General features: G+C 39.4%; 1 protein-coding gene across 4 annotated transcripts in view; it reads right to left on the minus strand.

The window, feature by feature from the left end:
• NALCN (sodium leak channel, non-selective) overlaps positions 1 to 25,042 on the minus strand; it is a 250,055-nt gene that overhangs the window by 23,149 nt on the left and 201,864 nt on the right. For 3 of the 4 annotated variants that reach the window (XM_080375646.1, XM_080375645.1, XM_080375648.1), the window contains 12 exons: positions 13,479 to 13,580; positions 12,973 to 13,042; positions 11,645 to 11,736; positions 11,359 to 11,481; positions 9,032 to 9,088; positions 8,539 to 8,659; positions 8,302 to 8,433; positions 6,373 to 6,540; positions 5,093 to 5,197; positions 4,281 to 4,387; positions 2,327 to 2,447; positions 2,144 to 2,242 (listed from right to left, as the gene is read on the minus strand). In XM_080375646.1, the coding sequence (XP_080231772.1) occupies positions 2,144 to 2,242; positions 2,327 to 2,447; positions 4,281 to 4,387; positions 5,093 to 5,197; positions 6,373 to 6,540; positions 8,302 to 8,433; positions 8,539 to 8,659; positions 9,032 to 9,088; positions 11,359 to 11,481; positions 11,645 to 11,736; positions 12,973 to 13,042; positions 13,479 to 13,580 (1,297 nt within the window). The remainder of the gene's footprint in view (positions 1 to 2,143; positions 2,243 to 2,326; positions 2,448 to 4,280; positions 4,388 to 5,092; positions 5,198 to 6,372; positions 6,541 to 8,301; positions 8,434 to 8,538; positions 8,660 to 9,031; positions 9,089 to 11,358; positions 11,482 to 11,644; positions 11,737 to 12,972; positions 13,043 to 13,478; positions 13,581 to 25,042) is intronic. The other variant, XM_080375647.1, reaches the window with a different exon arrangement.

Here is a 25,042-nt window from a genome sequence, read left to right on the forward strand (position 1 = left end):
GTTATGAATTAATGACATCTCACTGGTTTGCGAAAGAAATCTCAAAAGCTGCCTTTGCAGGAGACAGGCTGACATAGTAAACTTGATATTGTGACTCCTATGGAAAGAGTGGGAACTAAGAGCAAAAACACCGTCTAGGAGATGGACAGCAAGTAAGATTGGGCCTATTGTCACAAAAGCATAATAAAACTCATACCAGTAAGGGCAAAGATCCAGCTCCTCTAGTAAATTTTTTCTATGACAATGGCCAAAAATAGACGCTGTAGGTGTAGCAAAGCAACCCAGACCAGCAAGTGGCTCCTGATGATTCTCCACTGCCCACGGAGCTGGCTCAGAATTTCTGACAAATACATTCAAGAACACATTCAAAACTAAAGCAGAAACACACCACTTGCTCGGTTCTCAACATCATATGCACTGCACCTCAATCGAGTAAAGGAAAGATGTTTGATCAGCTACAATCAAAAGCTATTTAAGAGAGAACCCTGTAATGTGGTATTCTTGTCGCCTACACTTGTGCCTACAAACAGGTTTTTGAGGAAATTGACTGGTGTGGAAAGTGTGAAGGGGAATGAAAAAACAATGTATATGACAGAAATGCTCACCTAACATCTCAATAGGGTTTCATGAACTATGATGTACCTGACAGAAACACATAGCTAAATACCTCATAGCTATAAAGGAAAAACATTAAAATAATTTTAACTTTTCAAGTAATACTTTAATTACCTATAATTCAAATAAAACAATTTACTTCTTTTTAAGACTTGCTGAAAAAGTATTTTGTATCATCAGTGTAAAGCTGACACATTTAAAGGAAAAGTAACATTACACAGCTGAACAGGAAGGGGTAAAAGCATCTACAAAAATCCCGTGGAATTCTCATACTTGAGAAATTTCAGCTTTGTTAATTCACGAGTCAAAATTTAGTGAATAAAAAAAATAAATGAATAGCACGTTCCTCCTTGTTCTCTAGAACAGATGTATTTTAACACAAATAACTTCATCTTACCAAAATTACACTGGAGTCACACAAACAGAAATACCTTCTGAATGGCAGAGGTTTTAGGCCATATATTTGGCTCGCAATCTGCTTGCCTTCATTTCACAATGCCTTGCTTGCCCACACTGGACACACAGCAGTGTGCTGCTCAGCTCCCTTCCAGGAGTCAAGTAGTTTCCTTGAAGGGCAAAATCAACAGTTGTGTTTGCTATATATTTCGGGTCAGGGCCATAGGGGGGCCATGGCCAGCACCCAGTTTGTCTCCAGCACGAGCATACCATCTACCTTGTGTTCTCCAAGCCCCAGAGTGCATCCTTTCCCTCCAATGCCATAAGTGATAAAGATATCGCTCTAGCTAGCTGCAACACAGACAACTCATTATTTTGGGGCCTTTGAACTAAGAGATGAAAAAAACATAATAATTATATCTTGGTGCCACAGGGGCACCACAAGAGGCTCAGAAAAAACCAGTCAGATTAAGGGCTGTGCAGTGTGTATGCAGCAGCCCCATCCACAGGATGCTATCTTTAACAAGTGTAGACATGAGCTGCTCTGTAACAATTCACCGTAGGACAGATTTTTCTACTTTTCAGGGTAATCCACAAAGCCCATGTGAACTGCAGATTTTTTCCTAGAACACTAGCTACTTTTTTGTTTGAGTGATGGACAATTAATTTTACAACTCTGCTGCTTGCCAAGAAAAAGCCATGCAGCTTTACTTTGGATCTGAAACACTGCAATTGCAGGGCTCTAATGAGACCCCTCAGTTGTAACATACAAGCATAACATGTCTTTTTACCTGCTGCTGCATATATAGCTCCACCAACTAAACCAGCAGAATGTGCAGCATCTGTAAATACATTGTGCTCTAGATTAAGTCTCATGTGACAACACAGCTGCATTGTAAATAACCTCAGGCAGCTCTGAAAGAATGTGTGATGGATTGTTATCATTGCAGGCTTGAGCTTTGTAGCAAATATGGATCAGGTGTGTCTGAAGCCATACATGGAGGCTTGCAGATTGTAAGACTGGTAAGTCAATCTTAAAGGCACTCTTACCAGGTAATGCAGACAGTGCAATATCACTTTCAGGTTTCTTACAGAGCCAGTCCTACACACAATAAACCACCTCGCTCAGTACCTTGTTTTCATTGAAATTAGCGATGACAACCCCAACGAAAAGGGTCAGTCCAATCATGCAGCCAAGGAATACAAAAACATGAATGTAGATTCCATGGATCTGAATAGACAAAAATAAGATCTATAGTTAAAACAAATCAAAGTATGTGTGGTAGAATTCAAAGACTGTGATGTGTTTCCTTACCGGCCCAACGCGATGAATAATAACATCTCTGACTTCCACCCAGCCTTTCAATGAAAGAACTTCGAATAGTGCCAGCATTGCATTCCCCACATTGTCAAAATTAAAATTCCGAGGATTTGCCCTGAAATGCAGTACATAAGTAGGTGTAACTTCAGCAATTAAGTTGTTCTTTCTGTTACCTTGATTCTTCATAGTCTAACTAAGATTTAAATACCTTGAAGAGTTGGTGTGAAAGCCTATGAAATGTATCATTCAAAATTGTCTCAAGAATAAAAAAATAGCTACAGCAATAAATACGTACAGCATAATTTCTTTGATCCCCATGTATGTTTTATTTTCTTACTCAGTCTCTGATTCACAGTAATAAAGCTCATAAGATGTTCCTGCATTTTAGTATTTTTGTCAATGAAATTAGCAAAATTCAGCATTCAGGAAAAAATGGATCTGGTGACATTGGCCAGATTATAAAATAAATATAAGTGAAGGAGACCAGCCTCAAAGCCACAACAAATTATTTGGACTCCAAAGTTGGCGAAATCATTTAGAAAATGTGATTCCCCATTTCATTATCATCAGGAGCTGATGGTCTAAAGCAAAACTTACTGAGAGGACATCACATCTTCTTGACTTTCCTACACCATATGTTCTGACCTTTTGTAACAGTTGATATTCAAGAGGATGTTTCTAGCTCAACATTAGAAGTACCCTCTCTGGGCTAGGTTAGCACATTGCTCTGTCTACAGTTTGAGACAGATAATTCAAGAAGCTCAAGTGTTTTCAACAGTTTATGAGGTAAATAGTTGTATTTTAGAAGATTATTAAGTATTTGGTGCTTCTGAAAATCCAACCATTCAGTGAAAAAGAGCTCTAACATGTAGATATTTCTTTTAAATGTGGCCCTTAGATTGGCATCTGGATCTTGAAAATGTGGCCTGACACAGCCAACAGGTGGTATAAACGTCCTTGTGGTAAAATATTTTTCTGCAACAACAAAACATTCCTCAAAGTTTACAGTTATGCTGATTAAGACAGTTTTTGCTTATTTCTGGATCAGGCTGAAAAGGACTGAATTTGCTTACTCGTGGAAGAATTTTTCTGAAGCATACAGAAACAAAGACTTCTGCAGATGTCAGAGTTTCACCGACTGTTCAAATCACAGCATATTATTTCATTAGCGTAGGATGGCTCTGAATCTACCACTGCTGGTACATTCTTCATCCACACACATAGTCAATTAAAATAATTGTAGTTGTTAAGCTGATTTTGCAAAATGTCAACCAACTAAAAAATGTAAACAGTTAAAAAGAAAGGTTTTTTTGCCTGTTCAGGTGTTGGGAAATATTCAATGGACTTAACCAGAATACTAATCAGAAATGTAATGTTAGCTTTTAAATAAATTTTACTGCACTACTGCACCACATAGACCACAAGGATTTCCTGAACTGGAAACAGAAAGAAGCTGCTAGCTGGCATGGTTGATGGCCATAGAAATGGCTTTAGGCATTACTTGCTCTTCTTTATTTTTCTTTTTTATGGGTAGCTGTAGGCAGGTTTATTTACCTTTCTTCTCATCTTTTCCTATCTATTCTTAGGTTCTGTTGTTGATGTAGAGCTCTGAGGTTGTCTTCACAATAGTACTAAGGAACAATGAAGTGATAATCTTGTTTCAAGACAATAACTCCCACTGTAATAACAATCACATCTAATTCCTGTCTAGGTTCAATACCTATGGGTATTTTTTCCCTTTCTGCTTTATGAATAGAACAGCAGGTTAAGTGTGGAAAAGTTTCATATATCTGGCTTTTTACTAAAAATACCAGAATTTTTACTCTTACTATAACTTAACTTACAATAAAACCCCTTCATCAGTAGTTTAATGCCATGACATCTGAGCCATTTTCTACATTAACAGATGCATTTTTGAAGAAAGATAGGCCAACATGTAGGAACTCACCAGACTCGTGGCACCCAAAATCCAGGCTTTTTCTCTCCAGGTCTTAACTTTAAATTGAGATTTTTGGAAACACTTACATTTATTCTGAAGATGCCATGACAATCTTCCTATAGTGAAATAAACCACAGTCTGAGATTAAATAATAGCTTGTGAGAAATGCTGAAATGTCAGTATAGAAGCACACTTGCCATAGGGAAGCAACATAAACAGAAATGAAAGGTTATTTACAGGTCTGGGATTAATAGTCATGGACCTTTACCAAAACGAAAAATGCATCTTAGGAAGAATTCAAAGACCCCTTTTCCTTCCAGAATGGAGTGCTTTGAATTTTGCAAGACTACCTAGTCTTTCACCTCTTTCCTAAAGACTATTCCTCTCTTCTGGTGATGATATTTCTCCAAATAGAGTAAGAAACACAGCTGATTTTCTCCATGTAACCTACACAGCATTCCCAGTGCTTTTAACCTCTAGCAGCTTAACTTTGCTGCTGACCTATGAATCCACAGGTGTCATTTTCCATGGTTAATTCCATGTGACATCCAGCCCTTTGCAAATAATATGGCATGAGTTTGACAGCTTTTTCAGACGTCTCCTGATATTTGGATGTGCTTTACTTTTTTACATGAAAACCCAGATTCACCCTCATTTGCCCACTCCTTTACCACCTTTCCGTCCATCATCCTGCTTCTGAACAACAAAGTGCCCAAGATCTCCATCTCTCATATAATAGCTCTGATTCCCTGACTTGCTTCCCCCAGCAGGCAGAAATGGCACAGCATACTATTAATTTGAAGCAGAAAAGCAGTTCTTACCCTAGAGATGATGTGTGGATCATTGCATTTAGCCAGTTTTCCAGCAAAGAGCTGCACCCCAAAGCTTGCAAAAACAAGCATTAATGTCAGCAAAAGAATAGAAACCTGTAAAGATGAAGTTAGACTTGTCAAGCTCTCCTCCTGCAGACTTGAAAAAGGAGGTCAGCTCCTTCGGTGAAGTGCAGGGAGGATCATTTTGTTGCATAAACCTGGAGATACGGCTTTTGTGACAGACATGTTACTTTAGGTTCTGATCCAGTAACCAGGTGCTGTATTATTATATGTATTATTATTAACATAGCATCTAAGAATTGTAGATAAGGATCAAAGATTTCTTGCACTTAGTGTACCAGCTTGCTAAATTCTGTATGCATAAGAACTGCCATTCACTTTAAAGAGAATTCTTCACATACTTAAATATGTGCTGCTTCTGTTTCGCTTAATCAGGCTTTACTAATTAATGAGTAAGCCATTGTTAGATATTTAATTCCAGTATAGCTACAATAAAGATATGTATGAGCAAATTTTGATGTATTCTCTTAGATATTTACTGTATCTATGAAATGCTAACTAGCTTTATACTTTTTGTCCTTGCTCTTATTGCTGCCTGAATATATTTTGCACCTTAGTTTTTTATAACAACCTGACCTAATACAGCATTCTGTTAAGTAACAAAATGCCTGTTGTTTAGGCTGGCAAACATCACATACGGTCCCAAGACAACAAATTAGGTTCTGATCAAGCAATCACAGACTCCATTATTATTATTATTGTTACTATAAGTGCATAATCATGATCATAATAACAATGATGACATAATAATAAGATCCAGATCTGTGATGAACAACTGTTTTTATCTTTGGTTGCCTCTCAAAAAACTTGGATGGACAGACCCTCAGCTTGGAAACCAGGTTTACTTTAGTTCTTGCCAAGCTGTCATACCCTAGACTTCTCACCTTTCTTCCCCAACTAGAACTGTGAATAATGGGTAGACTTTATTTCAGTAGTCCTCTTATGTAATTATGGCCAAATATATGTTGAAAGAATACTATAATTTATAAAAGAATTGTTACAGCAGCTTTATTCAGTATAAATGTAAATGAGTTATTTATATTCCTAATTTTTAACGTGTTCTGTAATCACCTGCAGAGGTAGCTACAATGAAAAGTAAACAGACAGCGGTGGAGAAAAGATTAGAAAAGAAAAACATGATAGCAAAATGTTACCGTAGTACTTCTCCATGTCTTTTTTTTTACAAGAACAAAATAACAGACACATACCAAAAAGATTTCCTTAAAGCCACTGAACAGCTCTCGCACCACTTTCCTCATCTGAGGGACCAGTTTGAAAATTCGAAGAGGCCGGAGGCAGCGAAGTACCATTAAGAGCTGAGCTCCAGATTTGGCAGGGACGTTCTGGGGCATCCAGCACAGGAATATCAAACTCACCTTGAGGAGACAAGGCAGGAAAAGGCAAAAAAGGATTAGGTTTACAATGTCTTACTTGACACTGACACAGCACAGAAGATCAATAAACACGCTTCCTTAAAATTAAAGGGAAGATTAAGGTAAAAAAAACCCTCATTTAGAAGAGGACTTGGATATCCTGTGGCCTGGCTGACTGTCCTAACTAATGGGCATCAGATTCAGCCTCTGTCTTCCCCTTTGACTCCAAATCTACTTTATTCTTTTCAGCAAATGGATCAGTTCCAAAAGAATAAATCAAATTGGCTGATTCAGAGCAGGGACACAAACTGAAGCAGGCAGCAGCATCTCTCTCCTCCCTTCTCATTTCAAATGGAGATTCTATCTTGAGTAACTGAAATATCCTCACCTGGAAAGTCTTAACAGTTTCCTTGCCAGTTTTTCCTACCACTTTGTTATAGGCGTAAGTAGTTTTGTTACTGGGTGGTTTTATCACGCAAGTATTACACATTCAAAAGTGTTTTCAAACAGCATAATTGTGTCCTGTAGCCTGAACAATTTCTGACAGATGGTTATTGATTATAAACCTGTTTCTTATTATTTTGTAAAAAGTATTTATAAAGTCAGTGTTATTATAGGGGGACAGAAATGAGAGTATTACAAAGTGCACAAAAAATGGAGGATCAAGCTGGTATCACCGGTATGACTTAAAACACAATACGATTTGTTAAAAGCAACAGTGGTAAAAGACAGCTGCCCCACCGAAACAAAAAGAGTTGCTAGTGCATTTGACTTACTTTCATATTCTTTTAAGATCACCACAGGCACATTTGGAATATCCAAGCTACAACACTAAATTTTCCTTCAGACCAAAACAGAGGGATTTAGAGATTCAAGAACCTAATGCAGACAATGATTATGCATACTGCAGTAGGAATTTTGTATAAGTATGCATATTTTTATTTATGCTAACAATGGAATCTTTGATACAAACTGATTGCGGCAAATTTTATGCAGCACATGTCTGGTAGATTAATCTCTGAAAGATTTAATCTAAATCCATCAAAGCCATTTTGTTTAGTAATTTCTTCAGTTGGAAAATATTGCATACTGTATTATACTGAGCACTGGTTTTGACACATTCTGTGGTGTTTATTGTCGTATGTGAAGAAGAAAGGACCTCTTTCCTTTCTATCTGAATGGTGTGCAAGAAATTTCCAGGGGGCAAAGAAAACAGTGTAACAATTTTTTCCTGAGAACCACTACTGATAGGTATGGAATATAGAAAGATGCTACTTTGCCTTCTTTCTGCTATAGCAATACCAGCAACAAGGAAGTGCCCTTCTGTCAAATGGTAGAGGCTTTTGAAAAGCCTTCTATAAAGCAGGAGTGCTGTTGAGCAATGAATGGCTAAGAACTAGATAAAATAAAGGTTCTTCTGCATACAAACGCTGAAGCAAGGTCAGAGATCCTGAGCTTACTTTGGAATGAAATCAGGTCTGGTACTTAAAACATATCAACAAATAAACAATTAAAAGGGGCCATATAATGGCCCTACACTAAAATGCCAGGTGCATATCACATGTAAGTGTGATTTTTAGATGTCCAAATAAGTATTCATATACATAACTGACAGGACGACACATGAAAGCAGTGGTGTTTGTATATAAATTCCAGGACCGCATTTGCACCAAGGTGCAGAGCCAAACTTTTTAACATTACCAAACATTTATATATCCAAAGATACCAAAATTACGAAACCTCCCACAAATATAAAAAACTTACAAGATATATAAATATGTCCATAACTCCTCCAAAGTCCCTAATCACAGCTGTTGGCGTAAAAAACAAGCCATCTGCCATAATCTTCAGATTAAGCTCAATGCTCATGAATATTACAAACACATATTCAGCAATCTGAAAATGAAAGCAGAGAATAGTCATAATTTAGGAATGGGTGGTGGAGAAAACCAAGGTGACTGTGCTTCATTAAATGTAAAATGATTCAGTGACAGACAGTACCTGGAGTGTTGGAGCATGCATAACTCTTCTAAAGGGGGATTCGAACATCATGGAAATGCAGGAGCATATAGTAACAATGATCATGACCCAGTCCAGGTAAGTAACCAAACCCAGCAAGTCACTGCAAAGAATATGCAAGGATAACTGTTACAGAAATGCCATGAGTGCTGTGTCACTTGTATTGTGTCTACACCACAGTTAAGTGCTTTCCTAAGAAAAATAAATTAAGCTGAGGAGTATATTATTATATTTCAGAAATGTGTAGTAAAACTAGGGAAGTTGCATGCAAGTAAAGAAGAAAAGGCTGACAAAAAAATCCTCTTCCTATTAATCCTACTGACCAAACAACTCCATGGAAACAAAATTTTTTTTTTTGGAAAAAAAGAAATACGCATGTGCATGCACACATACACACATGCATGCATGTGTGTGCTCACACACTTATATTGCAGGCTTATGTGACCAAGCAAAGTTACTTTTTTGCAGTGCTTACTAAAGCTGATGGTATTTGGTATTTTTCACAGCTCCAGTAACAGGATCTGTTTTAGAACTATAAAAAGAAAAAAAAAAAGACACAGTCATTTACATTTTATTTTAGTCAGCATTATAATTATATCATGCATCCATCACCTCAAAATAATTTATATCCAAAAACAAGGCTACATTTTATCTTGGCTTAATTTTAAATGTCTGTATGTTTCATTTAATTCTATGCATTTTTAGTCATATCATCAACACAGCTAGGATCACTTTAATTCATGGCCTACCAGCAATTCCTGTAATGATTCTTTACACTGCTAGTTTTTCGGGTCTTGCCTTTGTAAGCAAGAATTTAATTTCGTTTTTTTCTTGGGGATGGGGAGGATTACCTGCTACTGAATTTCATGTTCTGAAGTGCTTCCTCAGAAGTTCTTTCCTTTTACTTCGAAACCTCTTGGACCATACCCTCAGTTGACACAAAAAAGAAAAAAAATCCTTCCACAAGCCCTACTTCTTTTATTACTTCTTTAGTCATTTTCTGATGAATATTTCTAGATTTTCCATGTCTGAATTTTCCTATGAAATTGCTGTGCTTCACCTACCATATTCAAACACCCATCAGGCAGCCAGAGAGAGTGAGAACCACCCTACGAGTAATAAGCACATATCTACATGACGTGAGTTAAGTTCTTGCTTCAGCAATTATTTAGCCTTTTCGTACCAAGCAGAATGGCTTCAGCAGGAGGAGCTACAAGAATCCTACCCAAGAAGCCTACCCTGACCCAGTGGTTAGGGGCACATTTTACTTATCTTTCGAATCCTTGTAGCAAATCATGCCAAGACAGGATCTCCACTGAGATATCCTACAGTCCATACTTCCTTGCCAAGCTTAAAGTGAAAAATGGACTGACCTGACTTGAGGTATTACCACCAGAAGAAATTTCATGGTTATGAATTACAGGAATGCCAGATGCACACAAGGAGAAAAAGAGGCAACTGACACAGGCCAGGTTCACCCACCTACACCAGTCAGAATACAGAATATTTCCACTGAACCAACTGACTTTTGGGTCTTCTTAAGCTCGCTCGTACCTGTTCCCAACATTGTATACAGTGGCATTCCTCAGCCTTTTTTACTAGAAGAAAATACGTAACCTTCCAGTTTGAAAAAAGATACCTAGGACAACTTGCTTGGCAAGCTGGGTGGGACAATGAATAAACAAAAAAATGGCTGTTTAACAAAATCAGTTTACTCTTATAATTGCAAACATTTTAATTAAACTGTTGATAATATAAATATCCTGTTACCCTCAGGCGCTCCACAATGCTAAGAGGCACTGATGTGCATTTGACAAGTGGATTGGAATGCATGTTTGTGTGTTTTGTTTTGCTGTTTTAATTTGCAACTGCTTTGTGGACGAGCGAACTGCAATCAAGTTAGCAGTTGCATAGAAAAGCAGGCACCTAACTCAAGGACATGCTTCTACATAGGTGGCAGAACACTTACATAAGGTATTGTAAAAATGAAGTATCTAACCTTCCTGTTCTTCTACCTAGAAGTAATTTGCTGAAGGGTACAGACAAAATCAATAGTAAAGCAGGTGCTGAAACCAGGTCTTCCAAGTGCCAAGCTCATAGCCTTGGGCTATCTTCTGTCACAGTGTTTGCAAGATGACAATCATTAACCCTCCAAAATTAGAGTGCTAGCCACAGAGGTTTAAAAGAAGAGCTATAAGATGATTTTATATCAAGCTGCTTGTACATAAATCTGTACCCGCCACACTCACATACACCTACAGTTTAGTTACTGAGTCTTCCCAGCTTTCAGCTGGTCTCAGCTTTTCTCCTTTTACCTCCCACAGTTGAACACCTTCCCATCCCATTCTGGGTCTCTAATTATGGGCTAAGGACTCTTTGTGTGAGCATAGGTGTGATTCATTTCCCTTCACCTTTTTCTGTTCTTTGAGTAACTGTTGGTGTTAAGGACTTCCTGCCTCACGATAAGGAATAGGAAGGGAATAGCAAGCTAATTCCCCAAGGTCTAAAAATGGGAGTATAAAACATTAGCCTTTCCTCTCAGTTCACACCTACAGTTTCCCCACAGTCTTGTCCCATCTTGGCATCGCAGACTGCTCAAATGTGTCTGCCCTTACACAGCATTTTATTGCTTCCTTTCTTCCAACAGCAAGATTATACTATACTATAGGCAACTGACTGCCAGCTCGTGTGGTGACCACATTATATGCAGTTTTCCTTTCCAAATAAAAGTCAGACCTAGATTTCTGAGGACATTAATGCAAACTCTTGTTGGAGCCAATTGTTCATATGGATTAAACTTACGCATTAAAGCGAGCTCGTACTACCACTCGGCAGAAATTCCTGAATCTATGTTCACGACCAACTATGAAAAGTGGTTTATCAAAATATGGATGATTCTCTCGCAGTTCCTCTTCTTGGACTTTCCTTTGGAAAGACAGAACATAAATTATTAATTGATATGCATTACACCTGGCAAAAATATCCCTTATATTTGTTCTTTTTTCATTATGACTCTCAATATTTTTACTTCATGCAGAAAACTCCTACTACAGAAAAGTGTGCACGCAGACTTTTGATTTTTAAATACCTTTTCATTTCAGCTTGTTCTTTTTTTTCTTGAATCATCTTTATCTCACTGTCTTCTCTCTGTGCATTTCTGTATCTCACTGTGTTGGAATGCTAGAAGCAAAATGATTCCTTTTAAATGAGGTTCGGGGGTTGTTGTTTTTTAATGTTAGATGAAAGCAAGATATGGTATTTTACATAGAATGATTCAAATGAAAAATCTGTATTTCAAAATGCACTGCACATCAACCCAGTCAAGCATACTATACAGTATTTTCTATCATCTACAGCACAAAGCTGCGTATTTTCATCAAGGTTAATTTCAGTTTTAATTTCATGCGTGAAGTCTCATCCAATGCGACTTTTAACTTTAAAAGCAAAGGTCCCGTAAGCTCAGCTGATCTCTCTGAACTGGAATGAATACCATCAAAGTTACTAAGGGCAAAGACTGGGAAAGAAAAGGCTTTAGACACCCTTTCAGCTTCTCAAGCCTGCCATATGTGCTGCCAGGCACTGAGTTGCACAGAGCATGCAGGTAGTGACTGCTGAGCACAGGGAGGGGGGGGAGGGAGGGAGGACATTATGTCTGAGCTTGAGGGTACAATCAGTATTACTATTCAGAGTTAAGTGAGCTTGGAGCAATCCTGGAGGCGTAATACTGGGTGTTACCCTTACTATTGGACACAAGCAAATCTACATCTGCTTTATAAGATTAGTTACCTATAGCTTCTTTCTACCACCATGCAGGGAAATTTATTAATTACTTCATATGCAGTTGTTTCTAAGTATGAAGCATGTCTAGAGAATGATTGCAATAGTTTGGAAATAGAAGGACTAATATTGCCCCTTGAATTTTCACAGTCGCAGATATCCACAAACTATCATGAATTTGCAGAAGAGAAAATGCACTTAACTGCATAAAACATAGCACAGTGGAATCTGTGATTACTATTCTTTAGTCTTTGTCCTTTTGCCTGACAGTCCTGGTGTTTGAAAAATATTGTTAAACTTCCATCAGAAATTTTGAAGTGCTGTTTTGGCAGCCTGTCTGATTTGTATAATTCCAAAGTAAGGCTTTTTAAGGTGTCCTGGGTAGCAATTGCTGTGTTCCTAATGTAGTGTCTCCAACATCAGTGAAATCTATCTCAACAAGTGTTTCAAAACCAGAAAGTCAATCAGTGAATTAACCATGTCAGTTGAGGATAATTCTAATGCAGTTGCACTATTTGTTTTATTATTTCAAGATATCAAAAGACAAACTGCAAACAAGATCATAAATAGACATTATTCTTAGACAAGTGTTTATTATATAGTATACATTCTTATTTCTTCATTTCTATGAGGACTTACATCTTGAGTCAACGTTTCAAGAGATTTTCCTCTGCTGATTCGCTGGCTGTTGGAACCATGTCTCAGTGACCTGAAACAATCATAATCAATTTAACGATACATCTCAAGATGAAATTTTGACCTTTATAGGATGGCCATTATAAAGCACTGCTCTCCAGCCAACCAATATCTCAAATTCTTATCATTTTTCTCTCGCTAACATCAGATGCTTATATGTTCTTCAATTGTTTTCAATCCGGTCTAACATAAGCCAATTTCTTTCCTTCTGATCCTTAAATTGATAGCTTTGTAGTTGGTGAAGGAAATGACATTTGAAATAAAAAGGCATTTTCTCCATTGATACAGTACAATGAATTTCATTATGGTTACAGTGAAGAATGTAGAATTCAGTTCTTTGTACAAGTAAGCAATTTCAGGTTTTCATGTTAGGTATTGCTCAAATGTAATTCTTTTTGTCACCTTTATTTTAAGAAAGTTTTTAAACCATCTCTTCTGTCCGCATTTACCTGCGTTCTTGTCGTATGTGATGCTGGACACTAAGTATTGACCTTTCCTTTGCAGGCTGCCCCTCAAAGGATCCACTCAGCATGCGTTGTCTAGTGCAGGCCCTACAAAGAAATATAATGATGATGACACAAGAGTTTTCAGTATAAATTATAATTTCCAAGGTACTGCATTCAGACAAATCAGCTTGGCTTTCTGGGAAGCAAATGTGCAGCTCAACAGATAATAACTAAAACAGCAATGGATTTTCCATGAAAACATATTTCCAAGGCAATGGTCCTCACTCTGCAACGTAACTGGTCACCTCATGAACCTTTTCCATGCCTTAGCAAGGGCCATCATTGATTTTTTTCAGTTTGCTGTAGGATTTAAGGTCCCTCAAGACTTTGCTAAGTGTGAAAATGGTCAAACAATGCACTAATCATCAGTAAAACCAGCTTCTCAGCAGAAAAGAAGGGAATAGTACAAGTATAGCTGTCATTTTAGGGGAGCTCCATTTCAGGGATGTATGTGGCAAAATATTTATGTACACGCAGGACTTTCAGCCCATCTTTGATTGTTGTTCTACGTAACTGGGACCATATATAGCTTGAAATGAAAAGCTGCACATTCCTGATACCCTGTGATGTGAAATGTCTGCTGTCTGGGAATGCATTGACCTTGCAGCATTTTGTTGTGTAGGTTTCTTCACTTGTTTACTTACTTTCATTTTGCTTTTGCTGAATTTCGGCAAGCACATTTTACATATTTTGGCAGAAACAAGTATTTGTTGGTTGCTAAGTGTGCTACAGCTAAACAGAACACGCGTATCTTTATTTTGATGGCTACAAAAATACGGACTTGTTGAAGAAAAGGAGAGAGTTCCACTAACAGAGCTCACACAAATCCTCCAATGGCTGAGAAATGGAATTTCAACACTGGAAAAATATTTTAACTTTCCAGGAATGCTGCAATTTTTAGTTTACACAGTGCACATCTCATTGCTCATTCTGTGTTATGCAATCATTCAGAGAAACACAAGACCCAGATGGTAATATTTCATACTTTTTAATGAACTGAATCTCCATTTTTTTAAAAAACATGCAAAATGCCAACATGCTATTGGAGTAACCACTCTATTTGCCAGTCTACTGTAAGGCTTAGATAAATGCTATCCTTGACAGCATGGGATGATCATGCTTGATGGCAAAAGGTGTCCCAGGCATGTTCTTTCTCCACTGTGACTTTGTTTTTCACTCTTCTCTGCTATTTCTCTTTCTTTTGGATTTAAACACATAAATTACATGAGTAGGAATCCAAAGGGAGATCTGGAACAAAAAGAAGAAGCTTAGAATGTTTGTCAGTGTCATCACTGCCAATCATACTAGCATGCTAGAAAAACACGTTGTGCTACACTTGTTATAGAAGGCACTAGGTTACACTACGCTGAACTGAAGCATCATGCCATTTAAGAAAATTACTGTGTATCTTATAAAACACAGATCACCTTAGCCAAATAATGACTGTTTGAACACCACTGTGCTTTGAGCATTATATTATGGAGGATGACACTAAATAACACTGTCAGAAGACAACAGAGAGATCATTTGAATGCCTGTGCAATTTTCTTGGGGGGAAAAAAACCAACACAAAAATTATATCCTAAAGAAAGATCCTACCTAACTCCATTAAATGACAATCCAGTTTTTGCCAGCAGAAACAATAAAAAGTTCTGGGCCTGACTTCTGTGTAGAGGCTTCTTGCTGTGAGAAAGAGGGTAACTTACCTGTTTTCTCCCTGTGAATATCAATTATTGTTTTCTGCTTTTAACAGCTAGAAATTATTTTCTTGACATAAAAACAGTAACTTGCACATAAATTTTTCATGTCCTTGTACAACTTTGTACAGGTTACTTGAATACCAAGTTATATAAACACTTAGTGTCTGTAATAAAAGACAACATTAAATGCTCAGACAATAAGTTCTTTTCATGACTAAAGAACAAGACGGTATAACAAAATACACTTAGCCATTTCCTATACAGAGTGGGCACACATAAAGGCTAACACCTGTAGAAAGACTGTGAGATTCCTAAATCCGTATTTAGAATTTATATCCATTGCCTCATTTTCAATAACTCTGGAAGTCCTGCAGCTCCTACTGAAGTCAACAGAGAAATAATGAAATGCCAGTTGTATAGCACAAAGATCAGAAATTTATCAAGTAACTGCAAAGAAACTTTTTGTGTTTTCTGAGAAAAAGATGCTGTGCTGAAAAGGCCGAGGCTACTTTTGACAGCCCCTCTCCCGGCATTTTCCACTTCATGGGTATTACTGCCTTAATCTTCCCTGTATTTACTCTTAGTAAAAGACATGCTTTGTTATCCTTTTGACTCAGGATCTGGATATTTTTCAGCTGTTTAGACACCTAGATTTACAGACCTTTGGGGACTTTTGACAAAGGCGGCAGGTGCCATGAATTTTTCAGAATTGCAGAGTTGTCAATTTAGAAGTCTACAATAGGATTTGTTTTCTTATTGTAGCCACTAACACTTAGGCACTCACTCTCAGTGCCTACACGTGAGCCGTATCTAGGCTGCCCTCATAATCAGTGGAAATGCAGGACTCTGTTAAATGGGTTGCACAGAGCTAGTCAGTGCCAACTGCCATGCCTCAGAGTATTTTGCCTTGTTTCCAGATACTGCTCCAGCCGGGTGTGCGTCCCCTACAAATTTCTGTATTACCTGCCATCCTCAAGAGGATGTTTTGGACATCCTCTGGTATCTCATACATTACTACATGTCCATATGTAGATAACTCCATTGAACACTTGGTCAATTAACTTAATAACGTTTGGAAGCTATTCAAATAATCAGATTGTGTGCATCCAAAGATAAAGCAGACAGCTAAAGATCTCACTGCTCTTCACTGCCTGCATTGACTAGACATTTATCAACTAGATGATAGAGGTCATCACTTGTCTCACAGGCAGATATGGTAGTCTGGAGGTGAATCCCATACCTGGGACAATCACTGTGTTGAAAATTTAGTGTGATGTGGTTTGCAAATTTGAGTTTAAAAAAATATGTTTTCTTGACTTGATATATCTTCATGTAACTGTATCTGGTCAGAATCTTTTGACCTTTCTTTGAACAATGCAGGCAAAATGACCTTTTTTTTCGCTAAAATTGTCCTTTCCACCTTCGTGTACCATCTCTTTGAAGTATTAGGTTTACGATCAGTTGTGGAGGAAGGAAACAAAGAAGAGACAAGACATATGTCAAGCTTCTGGACATTGTACTCGCCTTGCAGATCTCTGAATACAGTCTAGCAGCTGCAAACTACATGCTCCAAATTTGCCTTGAAAAGCACAAATGTAATAAAATATCCTGAAAAAGAAAGTGCAATTTGGTAAGTTACCAAAAAGCCAGGCTACAAGTGAAGACCATACAGAACAACATGATATTGGGATACAACATAGTTTATATTACCTGTGAACAATTATGAGGTCCAAACTTTTAAGTACTTCAAAATATTTCATGCTTTGGGACCCCTGAAAAATAAGTGGTGAGCAGAGTGTTCAAGTAACATTCTTTGAGTTAATGTAAAATGTTAAATGCTTTGATCAATACTTCAAAATACTATACCTTTAATGAATATTCTGAGGTCTCTTGCAGAGGGTATGCATAGGCTCATGCTTGGACTTTTTAGGGAGGCATCCTTTCCACAGCAACTGTTTATTCATCTTCTTGCATTCCAATATAATACCAATTAGTTGTTTTTCTGTATTATCTTAATGAGTGAATACTTACGTAGTAACTCCAGCAACTGCATATATTACTATGTACTTTTATTCTTGTTCTCCCTGAAACATGCTCACACTGAAGTCTCAGCAGTGTGGTACGCTTCAGTAAAACACCCAGTTATCAGCCTCATTCAGCACCGTTTTCACTATAACTGTCATTACTAAATCCTTCTATGCTCTCATTATACTTCCATCTAACTTGGAACATATGGTTAAATTTGACAACCTAAGATTCATGATGAATCCACCTGACAGCTGTTCTAGTGTTTCTCCCTTTCATTTTATAAATTTAATTCAATATGGCATAATATACTATAATATTTTTTAAAGAAACCTGAATTTGGCTGGTAAAATGAATTATTAATGCAACTTGGATAATACATGTTTTTTATTTTCCATGGTTTTTCTTGTTACCTTCCATATGCCTCTAAAGGAAAAAACAAATAGTCACATTTTCTCTTGTGAATGTCTGCTCAGCCTGTTGAACTCTGGTAGCATACTTTCTTTCCTATAGCCATTTTGTATTCTTATTGCCATTCTTGCCTTGCTGTTTCAGCTTCTCCTCTACCACATGTTTGTATAATAATTATTTTCCTTAGATTACAGATTATATATTCTATAGATTCTAGAAGAATTGGTAGAATGGATGGGGAAGAAGGAACCTCAAGTGGCAACCTAGCCTATCACTTCTCAGTGATATCAAGGATCAATGATATCTACACTATTCTGTTTGTCTAACTACCTTTTCCATACCTGCAGTGTGGGAGACTCCATAGCCCACTGACTCTACTACACAACAACGCTTTACAGTGATCTATAACATGGTGGTGACTTGGCATAAACCCCACAAAAAAGTGTAACCTCTTACCAATGAATACGTGCATTCCAGTATCTCTTTTTGTTTGTCTTTGCAGGAGGCAGGTGAAATCAAATGAAGTCATACACTTGTAGAGATTTAAGAAGGTGGTGACCAAGTCTGGAGTTTGATTCTGGTGACAACAATCATCGGCTGAGCTTGACTGAAATATTTTTTCTGGGAAAAACATGGTACAAAAGCCCAGCACCTCATATGCTGGGCTTACCTGGAACATTTGTTCTGAGAAATGTATAGTTTGAAAGCCTCAGTTATGAAGAAACAAATCACACTCTTAAAACATACACAGAGAAACCTGTTGTAAGTGAATTAGAGCTGACTGATACAAGTCAGTTATTTAATGCAGGCAAATTTCTAATAAATAATACCAAAGGTATGCCTTCTATTGTCACAGAAGCACAGAATCATTTAGGTAGGAAAAGACCTTTATGATCAAGTCCAACTGTAAAACTAACACTGCCAAGTTCACCACCAAGCCATGTCCCTAAATGCCACATTTTTTTATGTCTTTTAAATACCTCCAAGGGATGGTGATTCCACCACCTCCCTGGGCAGCCTCTTCCAATGCTTCAACATCCTTTCAGTGATGACATTTTTCCTAATATCCAATCTAAACCTCCAACGGTGCAACCTGAGGCCATTTCCTCTCACCCTATTGCTTGTTACTTGGGAGAAGAGACTGATCCCCACCTGCCTACAGCCTCCTTTCAGGCAATTGTAGAGAGCGATAAGGTCCCCCCTGAGTCTCCTCTTCCCCAGGCTAACCAACCCCAGTTCTCTCAGCAGCTTCTCACAAGACTTGTGCCCCAGACCCTTCACCAGCTCCGTTGCCCGTCTCTGGACACGCTCCAGCACCTCAGTGTCCCTCTTGTAATGAGGGGCCCAAACCTGAACACAGGATTCGAGGTGCGGCCCCACCAGTGCTGAGTGCAGGGGGACAATCACTGCCCTGGCCCTGCTGGCCACACTGTTTCTGACACAAGCCAGGATGCTGCTGGCCTTCTTGGCCACCTGGGCACACTGCTGGCTCATGTCCAGCTGTCTGTCAGCCAGCACCCCCAGGCCCTTTCCCACCAGGCAGCTTTCCAGCCGCTCTGCCCCCAGCCTGTAGCGCTGCGTGGGGTTGGTGTGACCCAAGTGCAGGACCCGGCACTGACCCTTGTTGAACCTCATACAGTCGGCCGCAGCCCATCAGTCCAGCCTGTCCAGGTCCCTCTGCAGAGCCTTCCTGCCCTCAAGCAGATCAACGCTGCTGTCCAACTCGGTATCGTCTGCAAACTTAGTGAGGGTGCACTCAATCCCCTCATCCTTAATACTAAAGACTGAGGTAAAGAAAAGAAGGCATTAAGTGCCTCAGTCTTTTCCTCATCTTTTGCCACTATATTTCCCTCTGCATCCAATAAAGGATGGAGAGTCTCCTTAGCCCTCCTTTTGTTGCTAATATATTTATAGCAACATCTGTTTTGCCTTTTATGGCAATAGCCTGATTAAGTTCTAGCTGGGATTTGGCTCTTCTAATTTTCTTCCTGCATTATGGTATGACATCCTTGCAGTCCTCCTGAGCTGCCTGCCTCTTCTTCCAAAGGTCACAAATTCTTCCCTGAGTTCCAGCCAAAGCTTTCTGCTCAGCCAGGCCAGTCTTCCTCCCTGCAGGTTTGTCTTTTGACACATGGGGACAGCCTGTTCCCGTACCTTTATTATCTTCTTGAAGAATGCCCAGCCTTCCTGGACTCCTTTGCCCTTCAGGACTGCCTCCCAAGGGACTCTGTCAACCTGTCTCCTAATCAGGCCAAAAAAATCTGCCCTCTGGAATTCCAAGGTGTCAGTTCTGCTAACTGGCTTCCTTACTTCTCTGAGAATTGAAAACTATTGTTTCATGATCGCTATGCCCAAGATGGCCTTCACCCATCACATCACCCACAAGTCCTTCTGTGTTCGCAAACAACAGGCCCACTGTGGGACCCTCCCTAGTTGGCTCCCTCACCAGTGGTGTTAGGACATTGCCTTCCACACTCTCCAGGAACCTCCTAGACTATTTCCCCTCTGCTGTATTGTGTTTCCAGGAGACATCTGGTAAATTGAAGTCCCCCATGAAAAAAAGGGCTAGCAACTGTGAGACTTCTCCCAGCTGCTTTTAGAATAGTTCTTCTGCCTCTTTATCTGGTTGGGTGGCCCAAAACAGACTACTACCATGTTATCTGCCTTGATGGCCTTTCCCTTGATTCTTACTCATAAGCACTCAACCCTATCATCATCATCATCATTATCAAGATGAAATGACTGGGTATGTGGGCAAGTGAAAAGCAGTGTTTCACACACTGAATAGTAGGGCATTAAACCAGAAGAACCCTGACAAACTTGAGGACCAAGGCAGAAAAAGCTTCAGGAAGTTGGACAAGGAAGTATGCAGTTTCACACCTGGTGCAGAATAGCTCCACATATCTATGAAGGCTGTGGAGTGGCTGGCTGAGGAAAAGGATATAGGATTTGCATTGTGCACTGAGTCTAGATGGGATGGAGTTACCTGGATGATAACTGGATGAAGGTGTTCCTGCCATCAATGAGGCAAACGGGTTACTATATTAAAGGAGGAGTGTAGCCAGCAGATTGAGGGAAGTTGCTATTCCTCCTCTACTCAGTGCTGGAGAGCTGGAGAGACTGGCCCTGGGACACACTTTTGGGTATTTCAAAAGGGACACTGAAACACAGGAGCAGGCACAAGCGATCAGTGGCCTACAACATGACCTTCAGAGAGACTTTAGAGAGCTGGTCTTGTTTACTTTGGTGAAGACGAGGTCAAAGCATGGAGCTAAGCTCTTTGTTACTGTGAGATGACAGATCAGTAAGCAATGGCCAGAAGCAGTGGCTTGGAAGGTTCACACTGGGCATCAGGAAAACCCTCTCTATAAGGGCAGGATAACACAGTGCTGGAACCAGAGCAGGTGGAGGATGCAGAGGCTGATCTGATCCAGGGTTAGTAACAGTCCTACTTGAAGTGCACAGCTGGAAAACATGGCCTCCAAAGTTCTCTCTGACCAACATGTCTACAGTCCTGCAATAAACAAACTAAAGAAAATGTTTGCTCATCCTCTTACGAGAGGTGGTGTATCATATTGTATTAGTGTCCAGAGAGAATTTATTCAGGGATTGACTTTATAAAATTTCTGAGAAGCACAGAGAATCTTGTTTCTTTCTTATTCTAATATTCAGGAAAAAAAAATCACTGCACTTTGCAGAAATACTTGTATGAACATAGGCTGAATTATCTTCTAGCATACTAGCAAATTAGTAGAACTGGATACTGAATTCAAGAAATTCTCTGCCCCCCCCCCCCCCCAACCTGATGCACTCATAGCAGTCTCAATTTCAAACATAAGATAAATGCACTTCACTCAATTAGCTGTTTATGAAACTGGAAGCTCCATTTAGGCGTGAGCTATGTTATTCCCTCAGGTCCAGTATCACATCAGACAAATCTTGACTAGAACAGTGAAAACCCTACTGCATTTCCCTAACATCAGTTTACAGTTTGACTATAGCATCAGCTGTAATGAAAAGCAAACAAAAAGCTTCTAATTTAAAAAAAATAATTGTTAGTTTCCCAAACTGTGACAGTATATATTTTATTGTAGAGGAATTGTAGAGGAATGACGGCAGGCTAAATAACATTGATAACATACAGCTGCGGGCTGGCTGCAGGGGTGGTGGGTTGGCTGATGTGGATAATGTGCAGCTGTGGCTGGTTCTGTTAAGTAGTTAAATAGCTCTAAGGCAGGGGTCCTCAAACTATGGCCTGTGGGCTGGATATGCCCCCCCCCCCCCCCATATTTGCAGACACACACCCCCCTCTGCCATTGGGGGGGTGGGGAACCAAGCAGCTGCAGATGACTGCCTGCCACTGCATCGGTGTGCTGGCCCCCTGGTTAAAAAGTTTGAGGACCCCTGCTCTATGGGGTATGGAAGAGGAGCCCTGGATGAAGAGAGACCTAGATGAAGCAGAGGGAGGAGAGAGAGGGTGTGCACGCTGGATGTAGGAGAGCCAAGGAGAGGCCCTGGGAGAAGGGTGCCCGGATGAGGAGAGGCTGGCTGCAAGAGGAGCCTGGAGAAGGAAGAATCTGGATGCAGCAGAGACAAGAAGCAGGGTGGACTGGTCTGGAGAGGCTGAAGAAACAGCATGGACAGCAGATGAACTTTTGAAATTTTGTGGGGGATTGGTAGCTGTACTGGGGCAAGGTGTGGAAACTACTTATTGAAGTTATCTGGTATGGGGTGGTAAAAGCCTTGTTGCAGCTGGCCAGTTTTCCTAGTGCTGTGACATTTTATAATAAAATGAATTTTTGTGGTTTTGGTAAGTTTGATCATCTTTGGTCTGTTGATAAGAAGTTTTAAGTTAGTCATTGTAATTTATAAATCAAGGACATAATTCCTTATGTGAGGATGGCCAAGCACTGATGCAGGTTGCCCACAGAAGTTGTGGAGCCTCCATCCTTGGGGATACTCAAAAGCCATCTGGACATGGCTGGACCAGATGACCTCTAGAGGTCCCTTCCAGCCTCAATTGTTCTGTCAAGCAGGGTTTAATAGTCAGGTTCTGCACTGCTGATACTTTGATTGTATTTTGGACTGTGTGAAACTACTCTAAGTTTCCTCTGTTTCGCCACCATCCTGTGCTGTTTACAACTTATCCTCAACACTAGAGAGGGATTGGACTGACTTACATACATTCTGACTGGACATTCTCCACCCTCTACTTCAGAAAGTCAGTGGGACTAATAAAGGACTAGACATGCATTCTTAAATAATGATCCCACAATGAATGAGGGTCAGAAGAACCATAGACAAAACTTCTTTTTAAGATGAAAAGCAGTAATCACAACAAGGTAGTGAGACAAAAGTGGGAAACACTGAAGATTTGCAGGAGGAATTACAATTGCTAGCAGTGGTTATTGCTGCTGTGGGAAATGTATCATATTTTTCAGAAAGAAATGAAGCTGCCTGTAATTCAGAGGCACTGCTAAATGTGATCGTGTTTTGAAGAAGCTGCTCTAATGGTCTGTAACTCTTCTTTCATTTTCCTTGGAAGGGTGAAGTCTTTGTCCTCAGAATGGCTTTATGTGAGACTTAAGCCCCTCTGTGCATTGACACTGGCAGGGGTGAAGCAAATCTTTACTGGTCACAGTACCCAGGATTGCAGTTGCTACATTCTTGACTTTGTTCCCAGGGCTAACTGCACCAAGACCTTAAGGGGACAAGGTGAACACTGGCTTCTAATCCGGCATGTTCAGAAAACAGAGTTCCCCTAGAGTGCAGTAAGAAAGCTGAAGAAAACCAAAAAGACCTGAGACCTCTGCTTTGCTGCATAATGTAACATTAGATGAGCAGGTGAGACACCTGCTATTGAATGTATGAACTGTCACTCTGGGTGGCTGAGGGCTATTTATGCCCTTCTTTCTCCTCTTAGGGAAGATATCAAACTGCAGTACATAAAGACAGAAACAAGGTTTGGATAGAGGAAGATGCACAAGACAGACATAAAGGTACTTGTGTAATGCATACTCCTATGCAGCTGGTTATGTTGAAACATTCAGAATTTGATTAAAATACAATTTGACAAGGTTTAAAAAGTAGGGGGGAAAGGTAAGAGGTGGACTTAAGCTACAAGAGACATAAAATTCTCTTTTCAGCAAGGCAATTTGATCAAGCTGAAGTTGCCCACGGGCAGCTTTACTGTGTAGAGGCATTGCTTCAGATAAATGCTTCTTAATTCAGGTAGACAAAAATTAAAAAGATGCTAGAAGGGACATCCTGAGTTATCTTTTACTGTTCTTGGCATAAACACCATTTCTTCTTTTGTCAGATACTCTGAATTGCTGAGACTCAGACACTTTTATTAAGCAGTATACAGCATTTACAACAAAAGCAAAAATATGAAAAAGAATCTCTCATGTCTTGTGAGTTTGAGTTTTCCTGTATTCCTTGAATGGAATCCAAAGTTTCAGCTGCAAATTTTATCCTTTCTTATCACTTCTTTGTTTGTAAAACTCCCCTGCATCAACACTGGCATCAACATGGAAACACTGGCAGTGCTCAGAACCAGCAGGGCCATCACTGGCAATGCTCTCCATAATCATGCCCGCCAGATATACCATGAACAAAATTTTCTTATGCTGGAAGAGATGCATTGGAGATGTCACAGTTCAGACGTTATTTAACAATCATGAGGCAATAACAAGGAACAGTAAACAGTATATATTCCTTTTTATCAGGAGCAGAATAAGACTGCCTCTTTGTAAGTGACTTACAAGCATACCCAGAAAGCAGTAGAGGACATATGACCCCATATTTTTCTTACTTGATAGAAATTCCCTACTTTTACCCATGTTCCTCAAAAGTTCATTGCCAGTGACCCAGGGAGTAGATGGGAAAGCACAGTAAATGTAGATTAAATTAAGAGATTAAATGGAACAATTAAATTAAAATAGATTAGTAAGTGAAAACTTTCTTCTTCTGCCTCTGAAACTTTTCTTCAAAGGAATTCAGGTGAAATGACGAGAAAGTCCTCCTAGATACAGAACTTTGGCACAAGCTGTGCTCTGAAGGACTGACTGGAAGTCAGCAGGATTGAAGCTGGAAGGACTGATTTCTGATTCTGTCCTGGTACCTCTGAGAACTTTGTGAAGTCCAAACAGCAGTTTGCTTCTGTTAAAGAAAATGTATTTTGAATTAAGAATTTTAACGTGCTGAAGCTGCTACATGGCAGAACCAGGCCTCATCCCTTGTACAGCCCTAATCCAAGGCTGGTTTAAAACTTAGTCAAGTTCATCAGTAGGAGAATAGAGAAACAATGATCACTTTGTATACACAGGTGCTCTCAGAAACACAGGTGGTTTTAGAAAAAATAGTATATGT

The sequence above is a fragment of the Falco punctatus genome, assembly GCF_963210335.1.
Source record: "Falco punctatus genome assembly, chromosome: 2".
NCBI classification, from domain to species: Eukaryota; Metazoa; Chordata; class Aves; order Falconiformes; family Falconidae; genus Falco; species Falco punctatus.